This window comes from Athene cunicularia (assembly GCF_003259725.1).
Source record: "Athene cunicularia isolate RWA chromosome 19 unlocalized genomic scaffold, athCun1 chr19_part1, whole genome shotgun sequence".
NCBI classification, from domain to species: domain Eukaryota; kingdom Metazoa; phylum Chordata; class Aves; order Strigiformes; family Strigidae; genus Athene; species Athene cunicularia.
The window spans coordinates 5,645,585-5,658,268 of record NW_020799124.1 but is presented as its reverse complement, the minus strand read 5'-3'; the positions used below and the strand labels follow the sequence as shown (position 1 = coordinate 5,658,268).

The 12,684-nt window shown below is 55.7% G+C and overlaps 1 protein-coding gene across 1 annotated transcript in view; it reads right to left on the bottom strand.

Moving 5' to 3' along the window:
• The window catches only part of SMG6 (SMG6, nonsense mediated mRNA decay factor), a 112,813-nt gene that overhangs the window by 46,759 nt on the left and 53,370 nt on the right, over positions 1-12,684 (bottom strand). Inside the window, exons 10-12 of the mRNA XM_026861623.1 lie at positions 11,647-11,763; positions 10,965-11,133; positions 2,114-2,315 (exon numbers count right to left, since the gene is read on the bottom strand). Of these exons, the coding sequence (XP_026717424.1) occupies positions 2,114-2,315; positions 10,965-11,133; positions 11,647-11,763 (488 nt within the window). The remainder of the gene's footprint in view (positions 1-2,113; positions 2,316-10,964; positions 11,134-11,646; positions 11,764-12,684) is intronic.

Sequence of the window (12,684 nt, the reverse complement as noted above, 5' to 3'; positions counted from 1 at the left end):
GATCTTCCAGTCCCTTCTTGGAAGTCAGGCTTTTGAGATCTCTGCTTTGTCTCACTGGCCTCCCCTTAACCCTCTTGAGTGCCCTCTGCAAAGTGAATATGCACACCTGCTGTTTTACCAGTCTGACCATTAATGAAAACACTGGTCAGTGCTGGATCAAGGAGAGACCTTGCAGAACCTGTTGCTTCTGCTCAGCGTGTCCCGGGTAGTGCTGGTACCAGCGGGCTCCTCTGTTTACCTCTGTGTGATGTGTTTGGTGCGTCAGGAAGAGACCAGAAGACGGCACAACACAACTGGCACACAACAGGGGCTCAGACCTGCACAAACACGAGCGAACACCCCAGCCTGCTGGGTGGGATTATGGTTCCAAAGTCAGCTACTTTCAAACCAAACAAGGCCCACAGAGGTGGCAAAAAAAATAAATAAAGAAAGGGGAGACAGACACAGCCAAGCCTGGCTCCTTCCCTCTGGGATCTGTGTGTCCTTTTCAGCAGAGCTGAGCTGGTACCACCACGCTGGATAATCCTGGATGCTTGGGTGGCTGCTGCTGAGCAGCAAAGGGCACCAGCTCCCAGCAGTGGAGTTGTACAGTTTCTTTATAAAGCACCAAATGGAGCTAGGACAGGGATAAAACAGCTTGGAAGCTCAGGTGTAGCTATAGGACAAAGATACATCTCTTACTTTTACACACATGACTGCAAGTGCCTGGCAGGGCAGGTAGATGGCACTCCGAATAAACCAGTGTGTGGTTAGAAGAGGCAAAGTTCAGGGAATACCGACCCTCTCCCTCAAGTTATGGGGCACCAGACGGAGCTGCTCAGCCACCTCACCTGCCTGCTGGGGGCTCTGGTTTGTGGCTGCTGGGGAGAGTCGCTGCGTAGAGAGTGGGGCACCGGGAATGTCACCAGCAGAACCCCAGGGAGGCCACAACACACACTGGGTGAACAGGTGACCTTAGGGCAGCAATGGCAACTGCATGCCTGTTATTTTAACCCCTTCAAACAGAGCCTTGAAAATCCATTCTTCCACAGTGAATTCCTGGACTAAGGTGCTTCCCCAAACTGGGAGAGGTCTCGGTTTTAGCAGGACCCCGTGCTCCTGTGCTGTGGGCAGTGCTGTGAGCATGGGCTGGACAGGGAGAAGTGAAACAGAAATTTGCACCTCTTGGGTCCCTCTGTGGCAAAGGTTCTAAATTTCTCACCGTCATTTCAGGAAAATATCAAGAAGAAGTGGCACACGGGAAGACATGTTGCCACCGTCACATGCAAACTCTCCACAGAAACCAGCCTCTGCATCTCCACTTCTCCTCTCATGGCACCAACCACTCAGGGAGGCGACACCGCAGCTTCCCAGATGAGCAGCATTTCTGGTGCTGTGATTCTGCCTCCAAGCAGGAAACTGTTGAGAGCCACTCTTATCCTGCTGTGCCTCCAAGGGCGTGCAAAACAAATGCCATTGTGCCTCTTCCATCCCCCATCAGGTTCAGACACGTTATCCAAGTGCAGCCCCCAGGTCCCTTCTGGCCAGGTGGTGGCAGAGAGCAGAACCAAAACCCCACATCAACAAGGGAACTGATTTCATTATTCTAAAAACAAACAGCCAAAGGAAAGTTCAGGCTAGAATGGGCTCCTAGAGCAAAGAAAGGAAAATAGAGAGCGGGCAGTGGGGAATGCTTCATATTCCTAAAAGCCTTTTGTACGTTAACACATGGTGTCTGCTTCTCTCTAGTCACCTATTTATCACTCTCCTCTTTAGAGAAGGAAAAAAGTCCTGGCTGCCTTCCTAAGGCAGAGTTTTGTGGCCGGGGGGAGGGGGAGGGTGCTTTAAGCATGATGCAAACCATTTGGAGTGCACTGAGAGCACTGCCAACACAAGCTGCACTATTTAAACAAGTGAGGAAATGATCGTATATACAACATGCCAGCGAGCACACACACACCAGAGGAAGTCGAGAGGGGTTTTCATGACACAGAGCTGGATGTCAGCGGCTGAAAGGTCGATATTTTCCCTTAACACCCTTCTCAATGACTTAATCGTGTTCCGTTTGCACAGAAAACTTCCCAAGAATAAAAGTCTGGAGGAATCGAGGGGGGATGTTTGGCCTACTGCTGACCTTGTCCGAGGTCCTCTCCACGTAGCAGGGCTCCTGGGGGGCGACCAGCAGGGGAACGAAGCCCGAGAGCAGCCGATCCTCTTCCAGGCTAAGCAGGGCAAGGTTGTCATCTGGGTCCTTGTACAAGGGCACCTCCGACTGATTCACTGTGGTCAGTATGTTACAGAAGTCAGCCAGCGTCGCCCACACATCTACTGAGACCCTGGGAGAACGAGGAGAGACGTGAGCAATTCGGGGCTGGAATGCGTTGGGAGTTGCCTGCAATGCTGCAGTGAATACCAGAGAGGTGAGGCGAGGCGAGGCACGCCACCACCGCTGCTAACCTACCCCACCGGGAGGGCTCCAGGCGCAGCTGCGTTGGCACCGAACCCAGGAGGGCTTGTAGCCCTCGCCCGCCAGCGCTGAGACCGACCACCCCGTCTCCCCGGACAGGGACGGCTCCCAGGATTGTGCCCTTCCCGCTGCTCTGCCCACCGCTGCCCGCAGCTTCCCCGTGCAGTGCCAGCAGGAACCCAGCTCATTCCAGATGGGAAAAATGATGCTTGTTACTCAATTTTAAAGCCTGCTGGGAGGAGAGAACACCCACACTGCTGTCAGGGCAGAAGAGGTACCTGGGGGGGCTCTAGCCCAGCCTGGGGTACCCTCTCCTTTGCACAGCTGTGATCTGCTGTGACCACATGCTGCAGCCACGCTCTAAAGCACGGAGATTTTTTTTTTAGTTAAACCTCAGCCACAGGGGAGGTTAAGCCGTGTTTTGCTTCTGGACACAGTTTCAACACTCACAAGTGACCTGCAAAGCTGCCTCTGTGGTGTCTCACCTTCCTGGACCAGCAGTGACGTGCGGGGAGCCGGGTGCGAACACAAGGCCACCAGCAGCCCTGGACTGCTCTCCACACATCCCCATCACACGTCCCCAGCGCTGAGCACACCCTGGGGAGAGCCCAGCACCTCAGAGAGGGCCACTGCGCGGGAAGCAGGCAACAAGTACAGGGGGCACTTACAGCTGACCAGGCTGCCTTGTGCTGCATTTCTTCCCCCTTTTTCTAAAAGCACCCTGATAGGGGGTTTTTTAGTGTGCAAACTGGGACAAAAGCAGGAAAGAGGGGAAACTGGGGCTAAGCTGCTTCTGGTGGCCGTAAGGAGAGCTGCTCCTGCACCCCACACCTCTGTGGCACCAAAAAGCACAGGGAAGCCAGCATCACCAGGGGTGCAGCAGTGACCGGTGCGGCCCGAGGCAGCCTGGGGCTGGAGGGAGGCCCCCTGCTCTTTGAACTGCTCCAGGTGGACAGAGTCTGCACTCGGTTATTTACGGGAATCAATGTACCAGGAAAGCACACTGAAATGAAACATCTTGTTTTCAAGAGCGTCCTGGGAGCCAGGCAGAATGAGGAGCCATTAATCAAAGCCCGGCACGTAATCAGCACACATGTAACGCAGAGTCGCCCACGTCCCTAAGCCAGCCCCAGCCCGCACACTGCAGAGGAGAACAGGTCCTTCAAAGCCCTCTGGGCACAGACACCAGGAGCTGGGTTCATTCACAAAGCTCCATCGCTTGGCTCAGCCAGGTCTGGCTGTCAGAAATGTTTAAATATGGAAAAAAATAAACAGTTGCAACACGTTTTTCGGAGGGATCTGTCCGAGGCCCTTTGTGATGTAATGGGAAACGCTGCGTTTGTGCTACCAGCTGGAAAATAAACAGAGCTGCGAGGGTTAAAAGGAACTGAACTTTCCACGACCCCTATCTGCAAAAGAAGAAAATAATAAGAGGAATGATCCACTGCCCCACAGCCCTGATAGTTTATCCTCCGGCCCGGGCTGCAGAGACAAGCACCGGATGTGATAGGGCTGCTCTGGGCCACCTCCAAGGCGAGCTCTGCCCATGGGAGATGCACAGGGCTTGGGAGGCTCAGCCCTCCCCCAGTGCCCTGCTGGCAACTGGGCTCGGCTGCCTGAGTCCGGTCACATAGCACTGGTGGGGCCCCGCCAGCGCGGGCTGCGACGAGGGCTCGGCGTGGAGGAAGGAGGTGCAGAGGCTGCAGGCATCAGTGGGGGAGAGGAACGGGGAGAGAGCTGGGGAAGGAGCGCACTGGGGTGTTGGGGACGGGCATCGATGCAGAGGATGTTCCCAGGGGGCTGAAACAGCCAGGTGCAGGGGACCAGCGTGGAGGAAAAGGGGAAGAAACACATTGCAAAGACCCCGCCTGTATTCCCCAAGAAACGGAGCTGCAGGCAGAGGATGGAGGTGACCACTGAGGGTGGGAGGGAGGCAGAGGGCAGCAGTAGGATGCTGGGGCAGGGGTGGTAGCGGGGTGAAGGAACAGCACAGATGGAGTGCAGGGAGCCATCTCCCTCCCTGGCGCTTGGCACCCAAAGTCAGGAAAATGCCACGCTATCAGTCATGGGGCTGACACTGCTAACACCCTCACAGCCACCCAGCCCAGCAGTCCCCTCTCCTCTCCCCCAGTCCCTCTGGCAGCGCTGCCCGTCAGGGCAGCACCTCACCACCCTCTGAGCACAGGAGCAGTCCCTGTCACTCTGTCCCCTTCATCTCCAGCTGCCTACAGCTTCACAGTCCCCTGCCACATCTGTTAGTTGCACTGGATGTGTTAGGTTTCCACCCTGGGCTTCCTTCAGTCAAACCACAGGCTGTGCTTGCTCCCCAGGTAGCAAGATCATGCTGTAGTGCAACCCCACGCAACCCTGCGGCAGCTGGGCAGCACCTCTCACATACAGCACCCTGCAGAGCCTGCAAAAAGCCAACAAAGATGGTGGTGTTGGCGTTTCTGCTCTGATTTTCTCCTGCGACGCAGAGGTAGCGCTGCAGAGAGCGAGTCTGACAATTTTCTGCTTTCCCCTTGGGTGCAGCTCCTCCTCTGCAGTTCATCTCCCAGCACTGGCACCACCAAGATCATTTACTCGCTGCTACCCACCAGCAAAGCCAGTGAGGACTAACAGCTCATGCTGACACCGTACGGCCCCGCGGATCTCCTGCTGGGATGTGCACTCGCCCTAGAAGGTCACACAACACTCAGGAGCCCTGTCAGGCTCCTTCTCCCTGCTGCCACTTCCCAGGACAACAACGTGGCCACCTCCAGGTGTTTCTGGCTTATGTCACCCAACGGCGCTGCGGTGCCGGAGCCTCCCTGCAAAGCCAAGGCAGGCCCAGGTGCTTGGAAGCGCTGTGCACGCACCATGCCATGGCTCTGGCGTCCCTCTGTGGAGGGAGGCTCTGAATTACTAAGGCCAAGCCCAGGCACGCAGCTCCCAGGTACAGGGACGAGGCTCCCAGAGCTTTTAACCGAGGAAGCGAGAAGAGGGTTAGTGCGAGGTCTTTCCTCAGAACGGGGGTTCATTCCCTTCCCCACAGACACATTTACATTTGCTTATTCCACTAGGACAGGAAAAAAAAATAAGAGTTAATTTCTTTTTTATTGCCTCAGGATTCCAGGTTTAATGTAGCTGTCAGTGTGAGCGCAGCCCAGCTGCACGCCGACAGGACGCAGCCCGGCCAGGCGACGGCGAGAGCACCGCACAAGTGTGCGCAGGCTGGAGCGTGGCCCCGGCGAGGCCGGGTCTGCGGGGGGACGGCTCCTGGCAAAGGCGGGTGCCCACGATGGGGACGCATCACCACATGCAAAGGGCACGCACCAGAGTAGGGGGAGAGGAGAGGGTGTCGGGGCGAGCAGGATGCTCACCGAAGCCCTGCCGGTTGTGGTGCCGCGCGGCGCTCCGGCATGAGCCACCACCATCTTCACCAGGGGCGCGGGCTGCCTGGTGATTAATATCAAGCACAATGACCCCATGTTACAAGCCTGCGGGGGCCTGTGGAGGTGGCCATTTCCTGTGTAATACCAGCTTGTTTAAACACTAACATTCAAACTCCACAGCTGCAGAACAAACCCGGAAAGCGCAGCGCAGAAGAAGCCCTGCATTGTGCTCCCCAGCCGCCGAGAGCCGCGCTGCCGTGCAGATGGCCAACGCCTCGGGCTCGTGTGCTCCCGGGGCCAGGCGACACGCACCCACTGGCTCCCGGTGCCCAGCCCAGCTCCTGCACCGCCCTACAAAGTGCTCCGCAGCCTCCTCCTGGGTGTCCAGTCTCCCAGCCCAAGGGAAGCTGAACTAAAAGCTGCTCCTCTGCAAGAAACAAAAGGGCGTGGTGGTGCGAGCTCTTCCCAAGAGGTGTTCACCAACCTTCTCTGGGACTCAGACACAGCTGCCCCCCTCTGTCCTGTGGCACCAATTATTTCCCCCACTCTGCCCTGCACATGGTCCCTTTGGCCAGCCGGGCATCCATAAACCCATTCCTCTCCCCGGAATCTGCCTTCAGAGCTAGAGTGATGCTGTCCTCCCCAGGAGAGGTGCAGTCTCCTCCCAGCCAGCCTCTGCTTCGCCACAGCCCCCTTCTCCACGGAGACTTTTGGCTTCTGCTTTGCTTGACTTTACCTTCATTCTCAGCCAGGTTTACACTACCGAGACACCTTTGAATCCTCGCTTTGATGTCTCGATAGGGAAACTCTGGTGGCCAGCATTACTAACTAAGGCTGAAATCTGCAAAAGGGATTTTCCATTTAGTCTCCAGCAAACTCCAGCAAGGTCTTGGCACCCCTGTCCAAGACTCTGTCCATCTCTCCCAGTGGGAGCTGCCATCTCAGTGACACTTCTCCGCAAGAGCAATGTGATGAGAGCGATCTGGCAGATCTCTCTGGGAAGGTAAGCTCTAGAATGTGCTCAGAGCTTTTGGATTTAATTTAATACTTGGTTTAAATTAACCATTTTTAAATGCTTGCAGACAGTCTCCACAAACCGAGAGGCCCTTCGCTCCAGTGTGGAAGGAGCACAGATTTGCCAGGGTCAGCCCTGCGGCAGTTTGTCTGTCTAGCCAGTGGCTTCCCCATCGTTTCGTGCGCTTCATTTAGCAACGGATTCATTGTGGCAACGAAGTAGAGCAAGGAGAAGCTCATCTTTCCCCTGCCCAGACCTCTTCACCCTCTTCACAGCCGTATGTCCCAAAAAGAGATGGGTTCACTTGGATGACACCAGCCTCCCTGGCCATGTGCTGCTAATATCTCTGCCTTGGGAGATCCACCCTGCTCCCCTCACCCCAGGTCTCCCTCCTTTTACACCCTAATCTCTGCAAACTATTTCTGGGAATGTCTGGTCCGAAAGATGCTTCTCCAACCCAGTTGCATGGCAGTGCAACTGCTTTAAATGCTTAGACTTCGACGCAATATTTGCCATGAAACATGCAGATATAAATTAATTTTAAGATACAGAAGTGACTGTTGCTTGCCGCTAGAAGACCTGGGAACATCTGGTCCAGACACACAATCTCCAAGCCACAGGACACCGCTGCTCTGAAGCAGAGATGTCCACGGTCAGGCTTAGTTCCTGTTGTGGAAACACCTGAGAAAATTGCCACAGAAAGCTTGCTGAGCCCCTTGTCCAAATAGGCACAGGGGAAGGACACCTTCCACCTCTCAAATATGCAGAGCAGCCCCAAGGGAGGGATCTAGGCCATCTGTCACCTCTCTGTGGCCTTCTGGCCTGGAAAACACGTCCCAGCGCACCGCCGGAGCCATGGTGACCACGCAGACGTGGCTAAGAGCTGGGTGAGCGCGCTAGACCAAGGAGGGTGGTTCTGGGGAAAGGTTTAGCTTCTCATTCAGGTTGAATTTGGGACTGCTGAACCCCCCAGCTAGGGAGAGAATGGCTGCCAGGAGCCAGGGTCCATTTCCAAGCCCCTACCAAGAACAGGACCCCAAAGATGCAGCCTCCCAAGCCTCCCATCCCACTCTGCAGAGCTTACTCCTGCGTGGCTCGCAGCCGCACGCCGGGTTTCAGCAGCGCTCACCCCTCACACCTTTCCCTCCGCCTCTGTCCAAGGGGGAAAGCAGCAAGCTAAGGAATTTGGTATGGGTTTTTTTTTTGTTTTTTTTTTTATTGTAAGGACTCAAATCCAGCAGTGTGATAAATGCATCCGAGCTACAATTAGGAAGATATATAGCATCAGAACGCGAAGGTCTGGGCAGCGTGGTGAAACGCGGGCTCTCCAGAGCCCCAGCTATGTTTCCCATTATGTAACCCTGGTCATGGGCAGACAGCCAGACTCCAAATGAAAAAGAGACTCTGGCTTGGCACCGTTTCTATTTTCCTATCCTCATTCGGGGTCAGCGCAGTGTCATACAGCTGCAGAGAAAGCTCCGGGGATTAAACCTGGGAAAGACTCCAAGACCAGGACCCGGGTTCAAGTACCAGCTGAAAGCAATAAACCAACTGCCACAGCTGGGCTGAGTTTAGACGTTCTCAAAGTCCCCCAGCTCTCTCCCTCACTAAGAACGAGCGATCGTGAACATGGCGAACGCAGCGCAAGCAGAGGCCTTGGGATGTTCAGCCCAGGCCCTGGGCTCTGGCAGAGTCTTGACAAGCTGCCCCACTGGCCCCGAGCCCAGGCCGTCATTCTGGCAGCAGCACTGGCCCCAGACAAGCTGCACTTTGATGCAAGCTCTGGGCCAGGCCTTTGCTCCTAGTGGGCTGCCAGGTGGGTACAGGGCCTGTTTTTTCCAGAAGGTTTAGCATATTCAGGGCATCCTTGCAGGATGCTTCTGTGCTTTAGGGCTTTTTTATCGTTCCTTTTCTGTGCCCACACCATCACAAGGGGCAATGAAAGCCACGCCTGCAGCGCGCTGGGAGGTGGTCTCAGCATGTCCAACCAGTTTCTTCACTGGCACTGGTGGGGACCTCATGGCACATCCCACCGCTATGAGGCACAGAACACGCATGAAACGGCACAGGTCCCTTAATCAGTTCTGCAACTTGGCATCTGCACTTGCTCCTCACACGTTCCCCCTGCTCTTGAGCTCACCCTGCCCATAAACCTTGGCTTACTCCAACACGCCTGCTGCTCTGACCCACGTTTTACTTCTAAACTTCTTTGAAGCTCCTCCCATGTAAACCCTCGTGCTGGGTGACTCTACCTGGTTATTGAACAGCCCCAGGCCAGACAGCAGGCTTGTGTCAATAGAGAGCTGAAACAGTAATCCAGTGCTTCCTTTTTCCTTTCCCACCTCTAGGGAAAACGTTGCAAGTCCCAGGTTGTGTCCAAGAGCGGAGCTGGTTCCCTGCTACTCATCACTACCCCCATCTCCAGGGAAGCTCAGCTGCTGCTGTCCCAGAGTCCTGGAGCCCCAACACCCAGCAATGCTGGGTCAACACAAGAGGTCTGGGCTGAAACAGCAACTTGTCTCCTCACCGTGGATAAAACAGAGGCTCCTGGTGAGCCAAAGAGCACCAGGGTGGAGAAGCTGGGAGCCAACAGAAGGAGGGATGCCCACATCCCAGAAGAAGGGCATGGGTGGGACAAGAGGGGCTGCTCAGCCACCCTCCGTGGAGAGAGCAAGGTGGGGAAGCAGTTGGGCCTCTGCTACAAGATGAAGACCTTCATTCCTCAACTGAGCAGACCAGGACCTTGCGGAGAGGAGCCCCTCAACCCATACCCACTGCTCCCCAAAGAGCCCCACGCCATCATGCCACAGGGTGGGCTGCCACCGTTACCTTCTCCCGCCTTGACGGACAAGCGGGAGCCGGCACCTGCTCCGACAGCCCAGGGGGGACACAGCCCCGCGCCCCGCAGGAGGGGGAGGCAGCTCATCCCGGGGAAGGCGCCGAGCGCTGGCTGCGTGAACCCAATCAGAAATTCCATCTCGAGGCTGCCCGTCGCCAAGGGCTCAGCGGCTCCCTGCGCAGGCAGCGCGAGGGGAAGGGGGGATTGGTGCATGTGGGCTCACGTGACAGATCCCAGTTTGAGTTCCTGCCCAAAGATGGGCAGCAGTTCACATGAGCAGGCAGCGGTCCCACACCGAGCAGCCGACAAACAGAAAACAGACTCCATCTCCACAAAATGAGGCCCAGAACTTCCTGTGTGAGATTTCCATTTCCTCAGCCAAATGAAAAAGAACTGGAGTAAGAGGCAATAAACTAGGAGAGCAGGACTGGACCTGACGCACGGAGCGGGGACCCATTAATGGTTAAGCCACTTTGCTGGATTACACTTAATGCGCCTTCCCATCACCCTGGGTTCTGGCTCCTTTGGATTAACAATAAGACGTGATTTCAGGCTCTGGATCCGGAGTACCGGAGGCAGATGGAAAATCCTGCGGGAAAGCAGCTACAGAGCATGCTCAGACACTGTTTCGCATACTCCATACTTGGCCCCTTCACTCGATTTTCTGTCCAAAAATATGCAAATTGCCTAGTCCGCATTATGGACTAATGGGCTGGAATCAGGCAGTTTAGAAAATTAACCCTTCTGTGCGTTGCAGGGGTAGAAACAAGCTGTTTCTGAAGCAGAAGGGAGGTGACTTTCGGAGCTCCAAGAACAGACAGGCTGCTCCAGGCCAGCCCAGCCCAACCAAGGTTGGCCTGATTCAGTCAACAAAAGGCAACAAAATGCTTGTGCTGGAAATGGACTTTCCTCTTGCAGAGAGGAAGGCCCTGCCTGTTCAGCTGGCTGGGCCAGCAGAGCATGTAAAGGAGACGTATCCCAACAAAGCAGATGCACATCCTAAGCAGAAAGTAAAAATCCATCTTATGGGCCATCTTCTAACACACAGAAGCAACGGGCACCCACCAGGCCCCCTCAGAGACACTTCAGTCCCACTCAAGCATCATTGAAGAAGTCACTGTGTCACCAAGGGTGGTATGTCCCCCCAAACAACCCCTGCGCAGTGATTCTCTCCTGGGTGCTCAGATCAGAGTGCCACAGCCAGGAGTAAGCATGAGCGAGGGGGAAAGGTGGCACAGCGAGCCCAGTGAGGGAGCAGACACCAGAAGACAGACCAGAGGATGCACGTACTGTTTGGGGAGCTCGAGAGAGGTCGGAGGAGGATTCCAGGTGTCCGGGTGGCCAAGCATCCAGTCCGACCAGACCTTCACACTGGGGAGCAGCTCTTTCAGGTCCTGGGGCAAGGCAGATACCTTGATGTCATCCTCCTCATCCTCTGGATCCACCTCTTGTGGCTGAACTGCAAATACAAGATGTGAGAGCTGAGGCAGCTCACTGCAGCCAGGAGCCAGGCCCAGGCAGGGACTGGGGATGTACGACAGACCCCAACATCCCAGTCTTGGACATGCAAGGGAACAGCCAAAACCCACAGCAAGTGAAAAGACAGATGTGTTCTCCCTAAACGGACTGGCCTGAGGGTCAAGCCAGGATGTATGTGATTCCTTTTATTGAGGGCAGTGGGGTGCCACTGCACCAGAGATAGGATTCCGAGGTCCCAGTTTTGGGAATTTTCCCAATAGCTGTCAGAAAGCATGCCCTGCGTCCATCCCTTTCTTCCAGATGTTTCTGTCTGCACACCTCGGGGGCTTTCCAGGTGATCCAGCCAAAACCTGGGCAGAGCTTGGGATGCTGGGGGAGAATCCATAGGCCCCAACAGAGGGGAAGGGGTGTACAAAATCACAGGGAATGAGGGCCTGAACCCCACCAGGCTGCCTCATGGGCAGCTGCATGGATCCTGACAGTAAACCCTTACCTTGCACGCATTCCCTCAGCAGGCTGGTGCACCTCCTCACCAGGAGTGCAAACATGGAGAGCCCCAGGGCTGTGGCCTGTTCCTGGATGACAGAGCGGCAGTCTTCAGAGATGCACTCTAGAAAACAGAGAGAAGGTTCAGCAGGGAGCAGGTCAAATGCTCCCTCTTTGCCTTCACAGCCTCCCTTTCTGCATCCCACACAGGACAGGGATCTCTGCAGGGGTGGACGATTCCCCAGCTCACACCTGTGCTGGACCCAATTGCTCCATGTAAGGGGGGAAAAAAAAAGTGGTGAGAAGCTGCTCTGGAGGGGAAGAGGCTGCAGTCACACTGCCCACAACGTGCCCAACCCCAACTCATGTGCTGAGCCAACCCAGCCTGAGCCAGCACTCAGGGCTCCCAGCACAGAAGCTGCTGCTTGGAGCTGATGCCTTCCCCTGAAGGAGGGGGGTATGTTTAAGTGTTAAAAGGGTAATTAGCTGCATATTTGATCTCTGTCCCTGCTGGAGTTTTAACCTCAGCAGCTGAGGAGGGGGCTCCTCCCATTAGTTCACTAGTCATACAACAGCTTGTCAAGAGAGCTTAATTGAAGCTGTTACTCAAGTAGATGCCACACGACCACAGCTCCTCCAAACAGAGCCGGCTCAGAGCGAGAGCAAATCCCCCCCCGGCACATCTACACCCAGCCAGAAACCACTTCTGAGGCTGCTGAGAGCAGTGAGGAGCTGGCTCGAGGGAACTGCCTGGAGCTGGGCGTGGGTTACATTTAGTGAGGCCGAGAGCACCGTGGGGCACACCAGGCTGCCCGTGCTCGCTCAGGCACCGTGCTGCCTGCTCGCAGATTTTTAAGCCTTACGGGCAGCCTCTGCCCTCCGAATCCCCTCTGCCCCCTGAATCCCCTCTGCCTCCAATTCATACCCTCTCTTGAGATGTGTGGAGGGCGGGTGGCTGGGGGCTTGCCCGGAGGGAGGCAGGGAAGCGCTGCGGTGGGGAATGGAGCCGCTGCCCAGCGGGATGGGATGCACCCACACTGCCTGG